The sequence below is a fragment of the Vipera berus genome, assembly GCF_964194415.1.
Source record: "Vipera berus genome assembly, chromosome: W".
Lineage (NCBI taxonomy): Eukaryota > Metazoa > Chordata > Lepidosauria > Squamata > Viperidae > Vipera > Vipera berus.
Genome location: NC_138210.1, coordinates 54,652,091 through 54,676,436, shown reverse-complemented (window position 1 = coordinate 54,676,436; position 24,346 = coordinate 54,652,091). Strand labels below are relative to the sequence as shown.

The 24,346-nt window shown below is 43.7% G+C and overlaps 1 protein-coding gene across 1 annotated transcript; it reads left to right on the top strand.

Annotated features, from left to right (window-relative positions):
* The first annotated feature begins 5,359 nt into the window (after window positions 1-5,359).
* LOC308675975 (cytohesin-2-like) lies at window positions 5,360-24,130 on the top strand. The gene is made up of 11 exons (XM_081341666.1): window positions 5,360-5,492; window positions 8,232-8,298; window positions 8,819-8,937; window positions 9,273-9,353; window positions 12,230-12,342; window positions 12,882-13,030; window positions 13,966-14,077; window positions 19,046-19,122; window positions 21,367-21,438; window positions 22,050-22,204; window positions 23,894-24,130. The coding sequence occupies exons 1-11, from the start codon at window positions 5,455-5,457 to the stop codon at window positions 23,979-23,981; spliced, it is 1,071 nt and encodes a 356-aa protein (XP_081197792.1). The 5' UTR covers window positions 5,360-5,454; the 3' UTR covers window positions 23,982-24,130.
* Window positions 24,131-24,346: the final 216 nt, after the last annotated feature.

Genomic DNA, 24,346 nt, shown 5'->3' with positions numbered 1-24,346 from the left:
AATTTGTTTTTAATTTTGTATTTTGGTATTTATGGCCCTGTTCACCGCCCTGAGTCCTTCGGGAGAAGGGCGGTATACAAATTAAATAAAATAAATAAATAAATAAATAAAATCTAAAAGTAAGTTACCTGGTGAGATATGAGCCCTATGATTAATCTAATCTAATTAAGCTAATCTAATTAAGCTAATCTCAATGTACACATGTTGTACTTTGACAATAAAGGTTTATTATTCTGGCAGGCCTATGGAATTTGGGCTGCTAAACTCCAGCTGACCACAGGATGGCAGCAAAGTGACAGCACAAAACTCAAAATGTTTTTTCAACCCGAGCCACTTGAAGACTTGTGGACTTCAAGTCCCAGAATTCCCTAGCCAGCATATTCTGGGAGCTGAAGCGCACCCGTCTCAGTTGCTCAGGCTGAAAATCCCTGTCCTGTGCCGCATCTCCTGATGAGCAGGATTTATTTATTTATTTTTATTTTTATTTTTGCAGCCCATATACAGTAGTCAGTCTCGATTGGGTTGCTTACGCTTCACTCATCTTGATTGACAGTTATGCAATGAGGACAGGACTCATGTTAGTCGTTCGGTGTGCATAAACGTACAAAAGAGGCCGACCTCTAGATGAATATCATCTGTCTTTACTTGGACAGAGACAAAAGCCGCCCATTTATGAAAACTGCAAGTTAGAATAACTGGAAATGAAATTCAGGAGCAAAAAGTAGGAGTTGCTGCTGTTTGGATCGAAATCACGGAGTCCTCCTTTGGGCATCAGAGAAAAGAAATATCCTTTCACAATCAATTGAATAAAGGCTCTAATGCAGGGGTCTTCAAACTTGGCCCTTTTATGACTTGTGGACTTCAACTCCCAGAATTCCTCAGCCAGCATGCCTGGCTGAGGAATTCTGGGAGTTGAAGTCCACAAGTCATAAAAGGGCCAAGTTTGAAGACCCCTGCTCTAATGACTCTATATAATTCCTATATCTTCGTTGAAACGTGCCCAGGATAGACCGGCTCAAAGTACGTCGAGTACAAGGCCACAAAAAAAGGATCAGGTGGGCTAGTGTAAGATTTCATTGAACAACTCTCCTGTCAATATCATGCCGAGGATGCCTATTGGTTGCCACGAGTGTACATGTAATTTACGAGAACTTCCTTTCTATTGGTTCCTTCTCCTGGCTGTTAGGTGGCAGTTCGCGAGCTTTTTCTTTCCTATTGGCTACGCTTTTCGTTAGAGGCGTTCCTTTCAGTTTAGAACCCGGCTGCTGAAGGAGGGCATTGCTTGTTGAAGCCCCGAAGAAAGGAGACAAGAAGAAATTGGGGTTCCCCTTGGCCCTGTTTGGGGGCACTCTGGTCGTCATGGAGGACGGTATCTATAGTAAGGCTCCCTAAGACTCTTCCATTGGGAAGCTTAAAGAGGGGAGATAAATGGGCAGATAGTGCCATTACGAGACCCGCCCAATAACTACAATAGGAAAAACAGAGTGGGTGGACTGAGCCATTCAGTACCAGTTGCGTAGGGGGCGGGGCTGATCCTTACAAAAAGGGGTGAGGCTGGAGTAAACCATGCGAAAATAGAAGGGGAATGCCGGGTTAGGCCATTCCATAGTAAAGAAAGGGCGAAATCGGCATTTTATTAATTTAACGATAGGTATCCGACGCATTCCATCCACTAAGATATACCATTACGTGAATCGGGCAAGGGGTGGTGGTGGGATTTTTAGGCTATACCATGACAGGAGGGAGGGTGGAATGTACCATTGTTTGTGACTTCCAATTAGATAAAATGGGATGGGTCTGTTTAAGCGGCTACCGAAAGAGATGGAGAAGGGTGAGAATTGGCAACCTATTGAGGAAATTGATGAGACTGCTCTAAAAAGCACCGTTATAATTTAAATGGGAAGCTGTACCATTCCTCGGAGGGAAGGGGCAATTTTTGATTGGATACAACCATGCTGCGAGGGGAAGGGGTAGAGAATTGTCTCTTAATACTGTACATCATAGACACTCGTTCTGTTTATTTTTAACGTTACCCCTGCTAACAATATTACAAGTTATTTATTAATATTATTTAATTCAAATGTGTGTCAGCTGCCAAGAGTTGCTTTAAAAAGGCTTGGTTAAAAACGCTCTTGGGCATAACTCGTTATAATAATTATTTTTATTAAGGTGAATTGGCTGTCCAGTATTGCCTTGAACTGTGGGATGAGTGGCATATAAATTTAATAAATAAAAATTTATATGATTTATGTGTTGGAATATTTCAGATTTTCATTGCCTCTGGGTTCCTTACATTTTCAATAAAATAATTACTCAGAGGACTGTATGTGCATATGCAAGGCTGTCTTCATTATAAGTTCTTGTTCTGGGTGCGCCTCTGAGCTGACAGCTGGACATGCTAGACTAGAGGAAGTGGCTTTTGCATAGTTTTTTTATTATTATTTTATATCTCTTGAAGGGCATACCTGATTCTCTTCTCATCTCATTTCCTGCTTTTAACAACCCTGTGAAGTAGAGTATGTGAGTGTTAATGACTCAAAGGCAATGTCCAGAGATCAACATTTGGACCTGTGAACTTCAGTTTCTTGACAGCTTGGTTCCTCTTACGCACACGTTGTAAATGAATCTTGAATAACCACTTTAAAGCTTGCATCTGCTAAACAAGATTGGAATTGTTTTAAATTGGTCATAAGTCCTAGCTGGAAGGAGGACTTTGATGTAAACAACATGGATGATGAATAAAGTATACAACATTGAAGATTGGCATTGCATGGACTTGTCTAGCCCAAAGCAGAGAGATACAAGTGAATGCTAGGAAAAATTTCTCGTAGCAAGAGTGATTGGACAGTGAAACCAGTGCAAGGAGCTTCCCATTGGTGCATGAGTTCATACAATGGCTTAACCACCACCTGTTGCGGATGCTTTCATTTGGATCGGGTTATAGACCAGTATTTGTCAACCTCAGCAGCTACCATATAAGATGTGTGGACTTCACCTCCCCATTCTGGGAGATAAACTCCTCATATCTTAAAGTTGCTGAGATTGAGAAACACTAACATAGAAAGCTGAAGAGATAACTTTAAGGATACAGGCAAGCTTATTATATAAGCTAATAAGGTTGAAACATTCCTTAAGCTCTGGGAAGCAAGATGGTATTGGCAAGAGACTCAGGCAAGTTCTTCACTGATTTCACTGTATTTTAATTGTAATTGGGTTTTTAGTTCAAGGTTAGTGTAATCATTTTAATTGTTTTTAATTTTTGTAATTTGTTGTATTGTTTTTTAAAACCTTGTGAACCGCCCTGAGTCCTACGAGAGAAGGGCGGTATATAAGTCTAATAATAAAAATAAGTAAATAAAAATTTCACTGGAATATAAGAGGGAGGAGAAGTAAAACACAGTAAAACTTGCAAGATTCTGTTGTTACAGCCTATCCCAATAAAATGTAGTTTTAGACTTCCTGTGAAATCTGTGTCTTTTTTGTTAATAATTTAATTCAGGGTTTTAATAAGCATAGTAAAAATCAATACAAACCAAGCTAGAAGAAAAGGGAAAATAAAAGTTCAGAAGATGCAAGAAAAAGAAAAAAAAGAAGGCAACAAAGACAATAATTAAAAAGTAGCTTCCAGCCGTCACGTCAGGCATATGCTAATATACTGGCTATTCATCTTCTTTTAAACTTAAAAATAAAAACAAAAACTCATAGCCTAACTTTTATTAATATGTAATCAAGAAATCATCTTTTCAATCCAAGTTCAACAAAAAAAGTCCATTAGGACTTAATAGAAATATCAAACAAGCAGCTTATTTATCCCTGGTCAAATAGTCCAACTTTATATTCCTTCTTTGCTCTGTGCAATCTTGACCTTTAATCATTCCTGTGGCATATTGGATTTGATCATCACTTTTTAATATGTAAATGGAGTTTTCAAATCTTCCATTAACCTACTCTGAAAATACCATAAAGAGGCATTGTCCAGGATTTTTTGCCACAGCTGTTTCAGATCCAAAAAAAAATAGTCTTACATATTCCCACTTTGTTAATATCAGTTTTCTTGTTTTCCATGCCTTCAAACTCTATAATGTGTATGTCAAGTAAAGGTTTTTTAAAAAAAAAAAGTTTCTCATCTTCTAAAGGTTTCTCCATTAAAACCTATCTTTTCTGAGGTATTAGTTATTAATATTTCAGTTCATGCTTCAAAAAGCTCTTTTAAAATAAGGTTATACCCGGCTTACCCATTTAAAGCCTTTTCTGCCTGGACTTTTATTTATTAACATTTATATGGCCTCTCATCTCACAAAAGTGACTCTGGCCAGCTTACAACACACTCCCTGTAGTGTTCATTAGTTTTGTTTAAGTCATTTCCTATGAGTATATTTATAGAGTTTTTCATTTCTTATAGCAAAAATAAACACTCTGGTCTCCCAATCCATTTAAAACTTTTCTTTTTTTTGTTTTTTGCCAATTGTATATTATTTTAAATTCTCTGCTTTAAATTTCTTAAATCCAAAGACGAAAGTGAAACTCACCAGGTGGTCAAATTAAGGCTGCCATTTTGAAGGTCTCCAATATCCATGAAATGGTGAAATGAAAGTTTCTGAATGTGATTACAAAGTGAGTTTGATTGGCTTAATGTCTTTAGGAAAAATTCTGCTGCTACTGAGAGCAAAGATGTCATCTCTTTCGGCTCCTGGTGCTCAAACCCACGAGAGACCCCTATTTTATGGTCTTCTCATAAAGAGCTGTTGTGGCCAAACTCTGAAGCTCTCCTTCAGTGAGATTCGAAGAACCAATCTACACCCCCTCTTCACAGTCAACCATGACTGAAGAAGCCCTGTGGAATCTGAAACAGATCTGGTCTACCTTGAAGAGCTGATATTATCTGAGTAGGAAGTTGGACTTAATACACATATTGGTAGTCCTAGATTTACAACCATAATGGATCCTGCCCATTGTGGTCTCAAGTTGTGACGACAGTCATAAACCAGTCATCATGCGACCGGCCCAATTTTACAACTGTTTTGTGTGTGTGTGTGTGTGAAAATGAGAAGTAAATGCCGATTTTCAGCAAAACATCATAAATCGGAATCATGTGACTGGGGGTGGGAGAGAACCAGCCATTGGAACGGAATCATAAGTACCTTTTCTGGGGAGGTCTGTTGGAACTTTGAGCAATTGCTAAGCAGCTGCTGTTTGCCTATGTCTCCTCCTGATTATGTGACACTGTCACAAGTTCCTGAAATGGAGGCATGATTGGAAAAGACACCTCTGGCTTTCTCTGATGGTTCAAAGTGACAAAGAGGAGTATGTTTTCTTCAAGTCTGTTTCCTTCCTTCCATTGCAGTGCCTCCAGATCTGACACCAGAGGAGAGGCTAGAGTTGGAGAAAATCCGGCGACGGAAGCAGGAGCTCCTGGTGGAAATCCAACGCTTGAGAGATGAACTCAGCGAAGCCATGAATGAGGTGGAGGGGCTGGAGGCCAATGAGGGAAGGTGAGGGATTCCTTCTCTGTAGAGAAGATTGTCTAAGGCAGGGGTGTCAAACTCAATTTCATTGAGGGCCGCATCAGCATTGCGGTTGCCCTCAGGGGGCCGGGTGGGTATGGCCAGGGTGGGCGTGGCCTACTGGGTGGGCGTGGCTAGAGTGCGTATGGCCTACTGGGTGGGCGTGGCCAGCTCTACATCATTGGCATCAAGGGTGCCTATGGGGGCCTGGGCAGGAGTGGGACAGATCTGAGGGTCTCTGGCAGAAGGAGGGTCTCTGGGCCAGGGCCAAGGCAGTGGAGGCCATTCCCTCACTGTTTCCAGGATGGCTTCACGGGCCACATGAAACCACTTCGCGGGCCGGATCCGGCCCCCGGGCCTTTTGTTTGACATGTCTGGTCTAAGGCACAGGTTCTCGGCCTTGGGAACTTTAAGGCACATGGACCTCAACTCCCAGAATTCCCCAGCCATCCATACTAGAATTCTGAATGTTAAAGTCCACCCATTGCCAAGATTGGGATTCCTTGGTCTAAGGACTGCTTTCCTAGCAAGACACCATGATTTCAAGAGGGGTTTTTCCGAGACTGTTCTAGTCTTCTCTGAACATATGAGTCACTTAGTCATCTCAAGATATGCCAGTTCTAATTATCCGCTGTTTCCTTGACTTCTTGAGATTTTCATTCAATGTGTGATACAAATAATGCGGCTTCCATTGGCACTAAAAGTGTTTTTGAAATCTCTAAAATTTGGGTGCCTTTAATTTTTTTTTTAAAGATACCCCTCATTATTGAGCAACAGTTTTCTATAACTTATCACTACAGGTATTTCTTTCTTAGCAACCACAACTGGGACCAGCAACTCACTTGTTAAGTGAAGTGGTTGCAGAATGAAACACAACTGTGCTTGCAATCTTACTTCAACTTGCCTTTCCTTTACAGACCTGCAAAGGTCGCAAATATGAGGATTGGTCATAAAACTTACTTTTTAATCACTTTTGTAACTGGGAATAGTCACTGTATGAGGCTGTTGCTAAATGAGGACTATCTGTATCTGAAGAGGTGTTCTGCTCTTATTTTGGAGATAGAAGGAATGCCTCTGTAAAGAGGGTGCCTGTTAGTATTTGTGCGAGCACAGTTGAAACTCAGTGAAAATACTGCTTGCTTCAGCTATATAGTGTGTACTCATGCACAGTTTTAACTGATGAAAGTTGGTCAGTCTTATCAAAATCCACATGTCAATGGCAAAAACGTTATTTTATTGGGTTGCGGCCTTAATTGAAGGAAATACTAGGCTGAACCTCTTCCCTTGCCTTTGGGGAAACCATATTTTTCCTCTGTTGTGGATTGGGGAGCTGAATTAAGTATATTCTTCATAGCTACTTATAGGATATTATGAGAACAAAGGGGTATTGTGAGGTAGCATCATTCTTGAGAAAGAGGAAAAAAATAAATAAACGGTTGCCAGAAAGGATCTATTTCTTTCAAACAGCAGGACCCCAGAATCTATATCATATGGAGAGGGTATATCCTTGTATCGTGCAGATCCAGCCTTTTCCTTTCAAATAATGTGTTTTTATTTGCATCTGAACAAGTTAGGATTTGGTTGCCTATGCCCATTACCGTTTAAAATCTACCTTTTAAGTATGTCCTTCCCATTTATATTATCTTTCCAGCTGCTACGCACGGTAAAGTGTATATTTTAAATGAACAAAAGACAAAATGCTATATAAAGAAAGATAGCGAGAGCATGCTTAGCATCCACTGAAGCCGGTAGCGTTCACAGGTAGTCCTGGGTTTTTACCACCACTCATTCAGTGTTTGAAGTTACGGTGGTGGCAGTGTGTCTACGGTTCCTGAAATTATGGCTGTTGAAGCGCCCCCTGTGGTCACACATCGAAATTTGGGCATTTGGCAGCTTAGCATACTTATGACCACAGGGGTACCTTAACTTTCTACCTGCCTACCTCCTCCTTATTTCTGCCCTTTTGGATGCCCTGCACAGTAGCGTTCCTCGGCCTTCGGCAGTCTCACCCAGCAGCCACCTCTAGGTCAGTTCCAGCACTACTGCCGCCATCGCCACCACCACCAAGGAATGCTACCTTAAGCTCCACGCTACGGCCAGGCACTACAGCGCAAAGCCCTCCCATCAGCCCTGTCGTGACCTACATTATCTTCTTCCTTCCGCTGCTGACGAGTTGTGCCCAGCCTTGATTTATGCGAGGCAGCTTCTGGCCATGCCAGGCCTTCTTTCCAAGGCCAAGCACACCTTTCTCTAAATTTTGTGTGTCCGTCTTGCAGTTTCTTCAGAAGGCCGGAGTTGGGGGGCTGAAATAGAGGCCCAGCAGTGGCTGGCTGAGGCTGCTGCTGCACCACCACTTCCACCACCTCTTGAGGGGTGTCATTGTGCAGGGTGGCCAATAGAAGATATGCAGGTGGGGAGACTTATAGAGGAGGTGGCCCCATACCTTCCAAGACTTGGGGCTGGGTGGGGGGGCGACTGATCTGGGAATGGTTTGAATCAAACGGGTCCTCGTCTTAACAACCAGCCGGATTTGGTTAAAGGTGACAACAGAGCCTGCCGGTCATATGATGTCATGCTTTATGACAGCATCACTTAGTGATGGAAATTCTGTTCCCAATTACTATCATTAACCGAGGACTGTGTGTGTATTCAAAAGCCTAAATGAGCTTTAAATGTTGCAGTCCCTTTCTGTTAAGAGTCAAAGATGTGATTCTTTGTCTTGGACAGTAAAACTCTGCAGAGAAATCGGAAGATGGGGATGGGCCGTAAGAAATTCAACATGGATCCCAAAAAAGTGAGTGAGTGAAGGGTTTGCATGTTATGACATCTAAAGATTTGTCCAAGGGAAAACAAATGTTTCCTGATGACACAATTGCTTGGAATGAGAAATCATGATTAGTTTTTTTTTCCCCAGGCCTCCTTGGGACAGAATTACATGATTGAAGGGTGGGAAACCCATTTGAAGTACCTAGAGAGCTAGTTTGGTCTAATGCTTAGGCATCGGGCTAGAAAGCAGGAGACTGAGTTCAAGTCTTGCCTTAGCCGTGAAAGCTAGCTAAATGACTTTGGGCCAGTCATTCTCTCTCAGACGAACCACCCCACAGGGTTGTTGTGAAAATAAGAGAATGAAGGTCTGTTGGATGTGTTTGCCACCTTGAGTTATTTTTGTACAACTCATGAAGGTGGGATGGATGGATGAATAGATAAATAAACTGACTGACTAACCTAGCTGAGATTTCTGAATTAAAAATATTTTGAGGGTGGGAACGTACGTGTGTCTGCTGTACAGTTGTTGACTTAATTGCCTTTTCCAGGGAATACAATTCCTGGTGGAAAATGAACTTCTGCGCTCCACACCTGAGGATATTGCTCGCTTCCTCTACAAAGGGGAAGGCCTCAACAAGACAGCCATTGGGGACTACCTTGGCGAGAGGTGAGCAAGAATGGGAAAGATGCAAGGAGCAAATGAGAGCGTGAGAAAGATGCCGCCGTTGATAACACAGTGCAGATTAAACTACAGTAGAGAGCTTCCTGGGACACTGGGAAAGAGCACAGATACTGAAGTGCGATAGATTAAATTTATTCAGAAAGGAGGGGTCTTGCCAGTGAGGAAAGACCAAATCTTGAGTATTTTAGAGTGAATTCTAAGCAGATTGAAGAGGTCATGAGGGAAGAAAAGAGGGTAAACATTTCAGTGATTGGGATGGTAAGAATAACTGCCTTCAAAGGGGCAGGATTAACCCAAGCTCTCTTAATCTTTTTATTCAGGGAGGAGTTTAATATTGGTGTCCTCCATGCCTTTGTTGATTTGCATGAATTTACTGACCTCAACCTAGTGCAAGCGCTCAGGTGAGTCTGGAAATCTTCAGCCATCTGCTATATTAGAGTCCTCATTAGCTCCAGTAGTTTTCCAACCAATTGGCTGCAGTACTTCTCGTTCCTGTGCTGAGGGGTGAAAGTTAAGAGCAAGAATTTACCGTTTTTCCTACTAAAGAGAAAGCAGAGCTTGCCTGAAGCCACCTCTTCTGTTGTTGCCTTACCCAACTCGGAGCCCTCTGGATCAACCTTTCTGGCTCCGTGGACTGACGCCGGCGGCAGCAGGGGCAGGAGATGGTTTTGTGCGTACGCCCGTTTGCTTGTGCAAATGGAGCTTCACACGCTCACCTGCCAGTTGAGCGGCCCAGTTCCCAATGGGCCGCAGATCAGTACCGGTCCATAGACTTGGAGTTGGGGGATCCCTGTTCTAGATCACGGGTGTCAAAACGTGCCACATCACATGACGTGTTGCGATGTATCGCGACTCTTTTTACATTGCCGGCAATGGGGTGGGCCCGGCTTCGGTATGATGAAACCGGCCTGCGGGCCAGCAGTTGGACACACCCCTGATCTAGATGAAAGAGCATCAATTCCCACAGTCCTTCCTTTAATTTTGTAAGAGGAAAAATGCCATCCTTTGCCATTTGTCTCATTTATTCTACTGAATCAAGATTTGTTCTTGGTTTCTCTACATCACTATACCCCATTTCTTAACTATCTCATGATGTGTTCCTGTATAGATGGGTGGGGATCTTTGGCCTTCCATATTTTCTTAAACTGTCAGCTGCATAGTGCTGTGTTTGTTATACGTGGACCAGTTGTAGGTTATGTGTCCTAGGTAAAAAGGATGATGATGATAATGCATAAGGCCAAGCTCTATAAATGCATAGAAAGCTAGAACTGAGAAGACAGCAACATGCCGTCTCTGCAAAGAAGCTGAAGAAATAGTGGAACATCTAATTAGCTGCAGCAAGAGCATCACACAGACTAACTACAGACAGCAGCACGACAGTGTAGCAACGGTGATGCATGGGAATTTCTGCAAGAAATACCACTTGCCTATAAGCAAGAATTGATGGGACCACAAAACATACAAAGTAATAGAAAATGAAGAAGCTAAAGTGCTCTGCTCCTGCCCGAGCAGGGGGTTGGGCTAGATGACCTCCAAGGTCCCTTCCAACTTTATTATTATTATTATTTATTATTTATTATTATTATTATTATTATTATTATTATTATTATTATTATTATTATTATTATTATTATTATTATTATTATTATTATTATTATTATTATTATTATTATTATTACTTTGGAGTTCAAACAAACAACCATCTGCCACAAACTTAACAATTGTAATCCCCCAAACCTAACAATTGTTGAGAAAAGAAAGAAGTCTAGGTAATGGACATTTGAAACAGCTGAAAACAACAGAAGAGAAAGAACTGGAGAAAATCTTAAAATTCTAAGACTTGCAATTAGAATTAGAACAACTGTGGCAAAAGAAAATCAAGCTAGCACTCATAGTGATAGGGTGCCTGGGTGCAATCCGAAAACATCTGAACAGTAGCTTTGATATCATCAGACAATAGCATCTGCCTCTCCCAGATCCTTGGGAAGGATTCGATAGGTGGATAAAAATGTCAAATCCAGTCTGAACATCTGGCTAACTGCAACGAATCATAACAATTTATTAAATGCATACGTCACCCAACATATAAAAAGCTTATGGTTGTTAAAATATATAAAAACGAAGGACAATAGAAAACCAAACATACAAAAACAGCGAAGGAAGGAAGGAGTCAACCTCTCTGAATGAAGAATGCATTGCCTAAATTTGAATTTGTTTTTTAAACATGCAATATTTGTGCTTCTAGATGGATTTAGAGATACTGGGGGAAAATTAGAGTGGTCTCTCACATTGAAGAGCACGTCAGTCTTTGCTAGATATAGGGAGTGCTGGAAATCAAATGCAAAGTAATGAAAGAGGATAGAAAGACACAGGATGCAAAATATCCCAGGTACGGAATCAATTTGTATAACGAGATCTGTAGGATCCCTAGTTTTTCAAAATAAAGAATACATCTAATACAGGTAGTCCTCGACTTACAACCACAATTAAGCCCAAAACCTCTTGTGTAAGACAGTTGTTAAGTGAGTTTGCCCCATTTTATGACCTTTCTTGCCACACTTGGTGAAGTGAATCACTGCAGCTGTTAAATTAGTAACGCGGTCATTAGGTAAAGGTAAAGGTAAAGGTTCCCCCGCACATGCGTGCTAGTCGTTTCCGACTCTAGGGGCCGGTGCTCATCTCCGTTTCAAAGCCGAAGAGCCAGCGTTTGTCCGAGGACGTCTCCGTGGTCATGTGGCCGGCATGACTAGACGCCAAAGGCGCACGGAACGCTGTTACCTTCCCACCATAGTGGTCCCTATTTTTCTACTTGCATTTTTATGTGCTTTCGAACTGCTAGGTGGGCAGAAGCTGGGACGAGTAACAGGCGCTCACTCTGTTACGCGGCACTCGGGATTCGACCCGCCAAACTGCCGACCTTCTGATCGACAAGCTCAGCGTCCTAACCCACTGAGCCACCGCGTCCCCAACGCGGTCATTAAGTGAATCTAATTTTCCCATTGACTTTGCCAAAGGTGATCGCACGACCCTGGGACGCTACAACCGTCATAAATACAAGCCAGTTGCCAAGCCTCCAAATTTCAATCATGTGACCAGGGGGATGCTACAAAGATCGCAGTTGTCAGGAATGGTCATGTCATTTTTTTTCCCCCAGAGCTGTTGTAACTTTCAGTGCTCACTAAATGAATGGATGTAAATTGAGGACTACCTGTATTTCAGAGTAGGCAAATGAAAACTTCCCCTGTGTCTGCATTCATGGCCTCCCGTTCCTCTGCAGGCAGTTCCTGTGGAGTTTTCGGTTACCAGGAGAAGCCCAGAAAATTGATCGTATGATGGAAGCCTTTGCTCAGCGGTACTGTCTTTGCAACCCAGGGGTCTTTCAGTCTACAGGTACAGCATTTCTTGAGAAAGAGAAGGGGGGGGATCTTTAAGTTGTGAACCACATTCTCTCGGTTAACGAAGAACGTGGGCAGTATTTGAATCAGACTCTGAATACCGAGTAGCAGGACGTTCCTGCCATTTTATTTCCCTGTGAGTTCACTGGTATTTGCGTGCGGAGCGTATTCTTCCTCTGATGGGCTGAGACGACTTTTACAAGGCGGTTGTCTAGGCTGCGGCTCTTCTTTCTGTCTCCCCATTGCCGCATTGTAATCTAGAGTAGCCTGAAATGGTCCCGTCTAAAGACTCTGACCTCTTCTGTAATAAGGTACCCACGACGTTCAGAGCCGCCCCAAAGAGTCGCAAAACGACGAGCTGCGCTTCTGTAACTTAACGTTCCCTCCATCATTTTTCCTGTAGCAGTGATTTAATTCTCTAACGAGAACTGAACAAGCAGAAAATCCTGTGCGTTACATCTACTCCGATGCGCAGAAGCAAGCTCTGAAACGCTGATTTGAGTTCTTCCGTTTGGTTTCCCCTTCCTTCCCCAGATACGTGTTACGTCCTCTCCTTCGCGGTCATCATGCTAAACACCAGCCTTCACAACCCCAACGTCCGAGACAAGCCCACCGTCGAGAGGTTCATCACCATGAACCGCGGCATCAATGACGGGGGCGACTTGCCAGAGGAGTTGCTGCGGGTGAGGAGTTCTAGCAAAGTGAATTCAAGGCCCTTTTTTTTTTGTTTGTTTGTTTTTTGCCTACGTGATTCTCGTTTGAAGGCTAGTGGGAGGGAGGAACGTTTACCATTGTAAACGTTCTTTGCGCAGTTCTGAGATCCTTTTACGTAGGGTTTCCCAGGCTTCACAACTTTTTAAGACCCGTGGACTTCAATTCCCAGAATTCCCCAGCTAGCCATACTGGCTGGGGAATTGTGGGGGTTGAAGTCCACACATCTTAAAAGTTGCCAAGGTTGGGGCTCCCCTTTTCTCATACTTTGTTTTAACATAATGCTGTTACTGCAACTGCAGATACTCCTATGTTCATTTTAAATGTTTTGCTCTTGTTTGTAAGTGCGTTTTCTGTATTACAGGTAGTCCTCAACTTACAAACGTTCATTTAGTGACCATTCAAAGTTACAACAGCATTGGAGTGGAGGGGGGAAATGACTGTTTTTCACACGACCATTGAAGCATCCCCTTGGTCACATGATCAAAATTCAGATACTGGGGCAGCCGGTTCATATTTATGACGGTTGCAGTGTCTCGGGGTCATGTGATCCGCTTTTGCGACCTCCTGACAAGCAAAGGCAATGGGGAAGCCAGATGCACTTAACATTACTAACTTACCGTCTGCAATAATTCACTTAAAACAACAGCGGCAAGAAAGGCCATAAAATGGGGCAAACTTCACTTAACAAACCTTTTAGTTAGCAACGTAAATGTTGGGCTCAATCTGCGAGTGTTTGTCAGTGTCGAGGACTACCTGTATTTTTTTAATCCACTCCATTGCATAGTCCACCAAGCATGGTCACTGTGCCCTGGAAATTCAAACAGGCGTACCTTTTTTTTCTTGCCAAGTTGGAAAGGAATATAATTCCTGCCTATAATTCCTCTCCTTCCTCCCCTCCCGCTAGAATCTGTACGACAGCATCCGTAATGAGCCCTTCAAGATCCCAGAGGATGATGGGAACGACTTGACCCACACATTTTTTAACCCCGATCGCGAGGGCTGGCTCCTCAAGCTGGGTGAGAGGCGCGCCCCCTGTTTCCCCTTAAACACTATGGCCTTTTCTCCCCTTCCCCGCTACCCTTCCCCCTGCCCTCTCCCACCACCCCACCCCATGATCTTTGCACGTCTCTGCACTCTCCTCTCTTCCCCCCCCCACCTGTTGTGTCATTTAAAGCATGACCTCTCTCTTCATCAGATCAAAGGGATCCTCCTGAAATCCACCCTGATGTCCCTCCCTTTCCCATAAACCAGAGATAAAACCCACGGGGATCCATTCAATTGCAGAGATCTCCCTTTTTCTCCCCACCTCCCACTTGAGGTGGATCTTCTCTGACAGATGATGAGAGGGGTCTGCTGGGATTTTTTTGTGAATTGCCTTTAAAAGCAGGCAAGTTAATTGAAAACACAGCGTCAGGCCACCGAAAGCCGTATCTCTGGCGTCTGATGTTTCGCCGTTATTGCTGGTACCTTTTCAAACCTATTGGATGCATCTATAAGTTGAGGGGAGGGGGGAGAGAGAGAGAGAGAGAAGAGAGAGAGGGAAGTTAAAACAATGTAATATTCCAGGCTTAAATCAGGATTCATAGTCAGATCATGCAGTCTTTACTTCTCCACATTATTTAGGGCATTTAGCAAAACTACTTACTATCAGTTTAACTTCTGTCGTAAAACAATTTCATTAGTGTAGATAAAAACCCACATTGTAGAATAATTCTCTACTCTCGGACTACTTTGTAGACAAAGAATTCCTCCTTGGATAAGGAGCTTTATGATGTCATTGCTAGCTTGAAACAAAATGGAATAGTACTCTTGACCAGAGTGGGGCACAAAATAGGTAAGCTTTAGGACCCTGAGGGAAGCTTCCTATCCATCCAAAGTAGGCCAGGTGCAGTATAAGGTCCAAAGCAGACAAGGCCACAAATGTAAACTCAGATCCAGCCAGAAGAAATCCAAAGCAGCATCATAGAGTCAAAAATGTTATAATCCTTGGGATCAGCTATTTTAAGTGATTGGCTAAGCTGGTAATGTGGTCTAAGAGGTCCTTGGGAAACTCAACTTTCAGTCTTCCTTGGAAACACATGATGGCAAGATGGGACTTTGGTCACTTGAGTCCTGATTCCCTACCAGGAGATTGAGATAGAATAGTACAGGTAGTCCTCGACTTACAACTGTTTGTTTTAACAATCATTTGAAGTTACAACGGCACTATAAAAAGTGACAGAGAGTTCTTGCATTTATGACTATTGTGGTGTCCCCATGGTCATGTGTGCCCAAGATCATGTGATCCAATTTTGGGTGCTTGGCAACCCACATGCATTTATGACGGTTGCAGCATCCCAAGTTCATGTGATCGCCATTTCTGACCTTCCCAGCCAGCTTCTGACAAGCAAAGTCAAGGGGGAAGCCAGATTCACTTCATGACCGTATGATTCACTTAACAACAAAATGGTCATCAACCTGGTCACAACTGACTTAATGACTGTATCACTTAACGACAGAAGTTCCAGATCCAATTGTGGTTGTAAGTCGAGGACTTATCTGTAGCAGTGTTTTATTTTGCTCGGAGCAGAGAACAAGTTAAGGGATTAAAAGCATAACAACCGGAGGCTCTTTCACAATTGCTGGTCGAGAGAAACCACTTTTAAGTTCTACCACCAAGGATGTGGCTGTTTCCTATCGCATCACCTTTTCCTGTGCTTTGGTGTTTGATAGAGCATCAGTAGAATGTAGTGTTTGCTGTAGGCAAAGTATTATTGCAGGCCTTCTGCTGTCAAACTGACATAGCAGGACAGATGGACAGTAAAGAGGAGAGGAAGGATTGTGCGGCCCAAACATTGTATGTTCAAGGTGGAGGAAACGAGAAGAGAAGCAATATTTAGGCAACGGGGGTGGGGGGCGGGAATAGAAGCTAGCCTAGTCACTTTCCTCAGAGGAGTTAAATGGACAAAGCGAATTAATTTTGAAGAGCTGTGCTTGGAATCCAAATTCCTGGCTTGACCAAGACGCAACTTGCTGGACAGCCCTGGGTGACTTAGTACATCTGTCTATACAAATGAGCGATTAGCAAACTATGGTTGCAATCATTTTTTGCCTCCCTGTGGAGGCCGTTAATGTGGCAAAGCTGATTGCATTGTGGTTTGCAAATGTTGCCTAAACTTCTAGAACAGGGGTGTCCATCCTTAGCAATCTTAAGACCTGTGTGCACTTCAGCTCCCAGAATTCGCCGGCCAGAGCTGAAGTGGGAGCTGAAAGTCCACAAGTCTTAAAAAGTTGCCAAGATTGGACTCTCCTGTTCTAGAGAGAGGGTTTCCTGTTGGAGAGGCCTTGTCATTTAGCAAAGTTGTGCCTGTCCCATTTATACCCATCCCCATAAAGTTTAAAACCTCCCTCCCTCGTGCCTGTCCCATTTTCCCATCCCATTGCTCCCAAATGCCTATGTCTGTGTTGGAGGATTTTTGATTTGACCATGTACTTCTACCTTATGTTGATGTAACTTGTTCTCCTTTCTCTCTTCCTCTCTTTTTCTCTTCCTCTCTCTCTCTCTCTCTTTCTCACCCCCATTCTCTCTATCCTGACTCCCCTGGTCCCTGCCTTCTCTCTCTTTTGCTCCCTTCTTTCCCCACCACTGCTACCCTGCCCCCCACTCTCCTCCACCATCCCACGGCGCGGACTACATTTGTTCTACTGTCTGAATACTGCCCCCAAACCAGGAGGTAGGTGAGAGGAGGGGGCCTTGAGAGCTTTTTTGCCTGATGCATTTTGGACTGGAAGCAGGTCTGCGGTTGGGCTCTGGGGCACGGAGGGGGTGGGACATGTTGTGATATCGGCTGTGACATGAACGTGGAGGAGATGCAAGGAACTGGCGTTCTCTTCACCCCTGGAATGGGACATTTCTTGACGCAGGGGCAAGCATCCATTTTGTGTTGAGAGTTCTATCATTCCCCTCAGTGATCATTCATCTGTTTGGGACCCTTTGCTAACTGGAGGGTGGGACTGTAGCCAAAAAGCAGTGGGTGGGGGCACCCGTTCTCTCTTTTTTGACATACCCGTCACCCTTCCCTTTCTGACACTTTCCCTTCTCTCTCAATCTGTTCTGTCCCTCCATCCCACCCCCCCACCCCCATTGCAGCAAGCTACCAGGTAATAATTTAATTTAATTTAATTTATTAATATTTCTATACCGCCCTTCTCCCGGAGGACTCAGGGCGGTGTACAGGGCAAGAATAAAACACAGAAATATACAAAAACTAAAAGATAATTAAATGCATGCCCGATTAAAATACAATTGATACATAGTAAAAACCCCAATAAAAATGATAAAAACCCCACCAATCCCCCCTCAGGCCAGGCCGGCTTGCTCGAACAAGTATGTTTTCAGATCGCGGCGAAAGGAGCGCAGATCGGGCGCCGTCCGGAGCTCAACCGGTAACTGGTTCCATAGCTCCGGGGCGCCCACAGAGAAGGATCTCCCCCTGGGGGCCACCAGTCGGCATTCTCTGACCGGTGGCACCCTGAGGAGGCCCTCTCTGTGGGAACACAGAGATAGACACAGCTGTTGACACAGGTCTGAATTGATGATGCTTACAGCTTTAGGACAGGGCTGCATACAATGAGGCTGTGGTGCCACTGGAAGGGAAGGACAAAAAAAATAACATTAATGGATCGAGAGGCTGAGCAAGTTTTGTGGGGCGGGTGAGAAAATGTCATCTCCCCAAGGCGATGTAGGTGTTTTCGTGAGGCATGCAGGTAGGCTGTGAATTGTCCACAATCTACATGTCATAAATAGTCCCATCTGTCTTAATGTGATGGGGAGAGAGAGAGAGAAGGTGGCTGCCACCGAGCACAGATTCTTGTATTTTATAATATTTGTGCAGACGTCGAGGATGCAACTGCTGTTGAGAGGCAACACGTTATGAATGTCAGCCTTCAAGTTGTCCTTATTTTCCCAGAAGTATCTGCCTGGCAATTGTCGGAAGCAGCAGTTACATGGATTTTTGGGGTGTTCTGAAGTTCCTCAAAAGAGCATTTTGACATCTCAGCTTTGTCCATTTCCGCACAAGAAACCATATGCTCTTTGAATTGAACTTAATTGGGGAATGCAAAAAAAAAGAAAAAAAGTTAAAATCCTTATCCAGTGATAAGCCAGATTTGCACCCATGCATATGGACAGATTAGCTTTGCCTCAAGCTGGGAATGGCTGTTGGCTTTGCAACAAATCTGAACTTATTATATCTTGCTTCAAGCCTAGAGCAATTGCTTGCTTTGCATGCTCAAAACCCTGCTTTTTCTGAAAATGTAGGTTGAGTTCAGAAGAATCAAGTGCTTATGCAAAAGCTGTTTTCTCTCTGAAGTTGAGAACTTTGTTCAGAGAGGCTAGACGTTTCTCCCAGACTCCTCCACAGGGGCCTCGTTTAAAGCAGATTTGCTTGCAAGACACAGCTACGCTTTGCTGGACCAGCTTGTCTCAAGTCAGCAGCAGTATATTTGCTTTTTAAAGTTTCAATTTATGCTCAGTTATAACCCTGATATTTAGTTGCTAAAACACTTTCAAAACTGACAATAAATTAAATCTACTCCCACTATTATAAGCTTCAGGACAGCCTTACAAATCTCGGCATAAGAAGGATCTTGAATTTTATCCATTCTCATGTTTACATTTAAAAACAAAAAAGGAGACATTAAATTGGAAGCCCTCAATGCTCATATAATAAATCCATTGTTGGAAAAGGTACTATTTTGAGAACTCCCAGAATCCTATCCAGCTGTGTTTCATTACTTTGACTCAGTTTTATGTTCTTTTTGTCTTGTTCTTCCTCCTTTTATTTTCCCCTCAAGTGTCTTATGTTGTTTTCTGAAATCTTTGTTGCATTGGCTTTGTTCATAAGCATGGCTTCCTGCCCCAAAATATGAAGGTAGAGAAAGTTTTGCGAGTGAAACAAACATAGATGTAAAATGTGAACGGATTCCCCTTCTTTTTTTTCCAGGAGGACGGGTGAAGACCTGGAAGCGACGCTGGTTCATCTTGACTGACAACTGCCTCTATTACTTTGAATACACCACAGTTAGTACAGTTTCCCTCTCCCACCCATCCTGCACTCCCCCTATTAGCAAGTGGGAATCTTAAAAAGAGTCCTAGGGTTTGCAATTCAGGGAATCAAATGGCCCAGTTGGGCAGGAAGGATTGTGACCACAGGATGGTAGTCCAGAAACAGTGTCCCACTCGGAGCAGAGAAGCTGCTCAAGAAATGTGTTCTGTTCCAGTCTACTACCGGCCCTGCAGAAAAGGCAGGGACAACCCCTTTACAAAAGGCAAAAGGCTGGAAGTAAGCCCGCCAAATTTATTTACACAAAACAGATCCAAAACAGAGCAAACTGAGCAAAACAAAATACGAACCACTAAAACGAGCTATTCAAACGGTTGCCTTCAGCAAACCAGCCCTCCCACACATTCCCCTTTTAAACAGTTCAAGGCGTGGCTTCTCTCTGCCTCCTTCCAAGGTGCCCCCTTGCCTTCCTCTTTTTACTCCTGATTGACTGCCTCCTGCGTCGGGCGTCCTTGAACAGGGCCAGCTGTGGGTCATCTTCATCCACGCTGTCAGGCTCACACAGCTGGGTCTGCATAGTAACCAGATGGGAGGGGCCTGGCTGAGGGCTCTGCGAAGCCTCAGAACTGTCTTCTGCAGGCTCTCCAAACCCCTCCTCCTCCTCCTCCTCCTCCTCCTCTGAATCGTCCGACCCAACTGCCGAACCCACAGGCTGACCCTGAATCACAACAAAATGTTAACTTTTTGCAAGAAGTATGTAGGCAGAGAGAGGGCAGGATACAACTGCTCCCGCCATGGTTTTTTTATGGCTGCAACCAAAATCAGCTGTGACTCAACTGCAGAGCGCCAGTGCTATTCCAAGTCCTGCAGCCTAGTGCTTTAATAGATGATGAGTACGTGATGAGAAGCTAGGCAGAGACGGCCACCTAGTCTGTCATAACTGGTGAAGAGCTGGTTTCTTTGGGTTAAGACTGTAATCCTGTGGTGGCGAACCTATGGCACGTGTGCCCAACGGTGGCACGCAGAGCCCTCTCTTTCTGGGCATGCGCGCCGTCACCCCAGTCCTAGGCCTTCAGCTGGGTTTTATAAAACCTTTTCGCTTTAGGCCTCTGCTGCCGTGTGCAAAAAAAAAAAAAAAGGTTCAATCAATCCATTTCAACTTCTCACAGAAAAAAAATCTCGCAAAGTTGGAATTGATTGATTGAACTTTTTAGTCCCACCCAGTCTACCGTTACCACTACAGCCACGCCCACCCAATGGGTCACGCCCACCCGACACCCGACAATACATAAATGGGTTTTGGATTGCAGTTTGGGCACTTAGTCTCTGAAAGGTTCGCCATCACTGGTCTAATCTGCTTTATGAAATCTGTATCATCTGAAGTCATTAGATAATTCTGGCGAGATCAAATCTGGGTCGGTCACCAGGACCAGCGATTTATTCTTCCGAGCTTTTGGACTCGCACTGGAGCCCATCTTCCGGAAGCTTCTCTCTTCTGAAATATGTGCTTTGGGCTGTTTTGTGAGTCGTATTTATGTGGTGCCTTCCTACTGGCTGATTGGTGTGTTGATGGCTGGCAATTGGCTGTCGTTTCCTTGTGCTGCGAAACCCTCGGCTCCTAAGTACTTGATAAGTTGGTGGTAAATCAGCACTCCTGTTAACTGACAAGGGGCCCAAGGGGCCCGTTTCCCAGCCTTCAGTCACTTCCCTGGCTAACCTGCCAGTCATAGGAACACATCACATAAATATGATTTGCAAAATAGGCCAAAAGACATATTCCAGTAGACAGGAGTTCCCAGAGGATGGGCTCCAGCGTGAATCTGAAAGCTCAGAAAGGTAAATCTCTGGCTCCGGTGATCAACTCGGATTCGATCTTGCAACCTTATCTTGGGACACGTATATTTGCCTTCATTTGTGAGATAATGATTATTTTCGCCCTGGTTTTTTACTTTCGCAACTGCCTTGTGAGGGAGTTCCAGCTGAGAAATAATGAATCATCTAGTGAGTTTCATGGGGGAGCACGGCCTTCGTCAAATGTGTGTGTTCCAGACACACTGGGAATACAGCTCTGAGAATCTCCAGTTAGATATTAGCTGATGGTTAAAAATTCTTGGAGCTGTAATCCCAAATTGGGGAGGCTAATTAAGCTTTGCCCTCGAAAAGATTTTCTTGGAACAGGTGCTTTTGAGAGTCCTAAGTCTTACCTACCCAGATTATTGGGCCTATTCTGTTTCATTCATATTTTTAAAATCCATTTTTAGGATAAAGAGCCAAGAGGCATCATCCCATTGGAAAACCTAAGCATTCGGGAAGTAGAAGACCCACGGAAACCAGTAAGTGGTGCTGCGTTATGATTGCTTACAGCAGGGGTCCCCAACCTTGGCAACTTTAAGACTTGTGGACTTCAACTCCGGCTGGCTGAGGAATTCTGGGAGTTGAAGTCCACAAGCCTTAAAAGTTGTCAAGGTTGAGGACCTCTGGCTTACAGCATTGCTAAAGTGGCAGCTTGCTGAATGAGATTCTTGGCTGGCTAGACTTTGCAGAAAAAAATTGTATATTTCACTTTTCTTCTGTTTGCCGGCCTTGGACCAACACTCCACAAGTAAAGCTTGGGCAGGCAGGCAAATAAAGCAAACCTTGAAGACACTGGATGGGCAGAGAGTTAGCAAAACCTTTTTTAAAAAGTTCTAGGAGAGATCTCTTCATTTACCTCTGTTCCATGTGGTTCAGAGGGTTCACAACCAAGCTCAGAGAGCATCGAGGTCTCCGCAGTTCAGCCCTGAAGTACAAGTACTTGTCTTCCTGCTCAAGACATTCTCTTTTGTTTCCTTTCTCTGTACCCCCAAATCAGCTAGAAGGCATTTTCACAAACCGTTTGCAAATGACTGGCCTTTTAAAGGCTTTCTTCTCTTCCTTTCATCACTCTTTTGTTCCATTTTTGTAGAATTGTTTTGAACTCTACATTCCCAATAACAAGGGCCAGCTCATCAAAGCCTGTAAGACTGAGGCAGATGGACGTGTGGTTGAGGGGAATCATATGGTCTACCGCATCTCGGCGCCTACACAGGAAGAAAAAGACGAGTGGATTAAATCCATCAAGTGAGAATTAAGACATTATTTCTTTTTCAGCATTCTTGATTCCCAGCTCTAGCTCCTGATATTCCACTTTGAATTTCAAGACTTTATTGAGCAGAAAGGAACTGATGGAATTTCTGTGGAGTTTAACCCAAACTTTAGCACAGAAACTTCACAAGATGATATGACCTCCCCATAAATCTTAAATTAGGGATCTCTTTTTTCCTGTTTTTTTTTACCCTTCAGTTAATATCTGTCATGCAGGTAAAAAGGTAAAGGTTCCCCCGCACATGCGTGCTAATTGTTTCCGACTCTAGGGGCCGGTGCTCATCTCCGTTTCAAAGCCGAAGAGCCAGCGCTTGTCCGAGGACGTCTTCGTGGTCATGTGGCCGGCATGACTAGACGCCAAAGGCACACGGAACGCTCTTACCTTCCCACCGTAGTGGTCCCTATTTTTCTACTTGCATTTTTTACGTGCTTTCGAACTGCTAGGTTGGCAGAAGCTGGGACGAGTAACAGGTGCTCACTCTGTTACACGGCACTCGGGATTCGACCCGCCAAACTGTTGACCTTCTGATCGACAAGCTCAGCGTCCTAACCCACTGAGCCACTGCGTCATGCAAAGATACTATTAAATTAGCAAGATTTCTTCTTTCCGGGAAACCTTTGGTTACATAATTCAGAAATGAAGAAACTAATAGAATATTCTTAATATAGTCCTTAGAGATTTTGGAGCTAGAAAAAGAGGAAGAAAAACCTGATTTGGTAATGCTAGAAGTGGTTCAATTATGTAAAGTATTGTGGGGGAAGTTCTAATCTTTCCACAGGCATTAAGAATAGGAACAGTCCAAAGAGGCTTTTATGCATTTTAATAAAGGCAAAATGTTTCATTCAACATTCTGAATAGCACATAAATTCATAGTAGAATTCTTGGAAAAACTAGAGCTAATAAGGCAAAAATTTAATGTCGTAGAAGTACGGCTTCTCTGCTGTAGCATAGAGAGGTGGGTAGGTGGGTAATGCAACATCTGCAATCAAAATATTATAGCCCATGAAGCTTAGATATGTCCGGTTTGCTTCCTTTAAAAATAACTTAGTAAGTTACCTATTGTAATCCTTAGTCAAAACTCTCTCACCTTAATCTGTTGATCTGAGGCTGCATTTCCTCATTGCAGTGCATATAGCAAGCTTCCCTAAAGAGCACACTGTTTGTTGTGACTTAACATGTCAACAAATATGTATAAATATATACTTTACTTCCTTTCCTTCCTCTCCCTTCTTCATTTCCTTGTTAAGAACATGTTTAGGCCACTTATTTGGTCCAGTTTAGTTGAAGGGTTAGTCGGCGTAGGTGTATAACACAATGGGTGGAGCTCATAGAGTTAAATTGAGCTAAAAAAAATGTTATGGGAGCCCAACCACTATCTTAACCTGTTCTGCAAAGCAAAGGCATAATATGGCATAATTTCAGATCATAGCTTGCCCTGTGAACACAGAAGTTCTCTTGACATCAAACTAATCTTGGAATGTGGTGTGTTATATAAAAGCGACCATTATATTAATGGCTAAGCAGGATTTGGAGTTTGTACTTCCAGATCTACCCACCAGCTATGCTGCTCGAGGTTTAAGTGGGGATGGAGGGGAACACAGCCCCTTTCCCTCTTTTGTACCTGGCTCCTTAATGCTCCATATCACACTTTTTCCCCCCCGCAGGGCTGCTGTAAGCGTGGATCCTTTTTACGAGATGTTGGCTGCCCGCAAGAAACGGATCTCAGTGAAGCAGAAACAGGAGCAGGCATGAGGTGGGGATTAACTAGTTCCCATCCTTTCCCCTCTCTGTACATCCTCCTGTATCATCTCTCGGATCTTCTGACAAGCCCACCTGGGTTGAACTCCATGAAACCAACCATTCCTATCGTGGGTCCACCACGCTCCTTGGCCACTCTTAATGGCATGCCAGCATCCCTCAGGGAATAGGGCGGTATATAAATGTGAATAAATAAATAAATCCCACTGCCTCCACTCACTCATCTCCCCAGAGCTTCCTCTAGCCCTGTGGGGGTTTGCCAGTGGGACTTGAGCTTGGGAACTGCCAAGGTGCGGCAACTTCAGGGAATGGATGCATCCTTTTGTGTTTTGAGGCAGCTTCTCCTCCAGACTGAATTA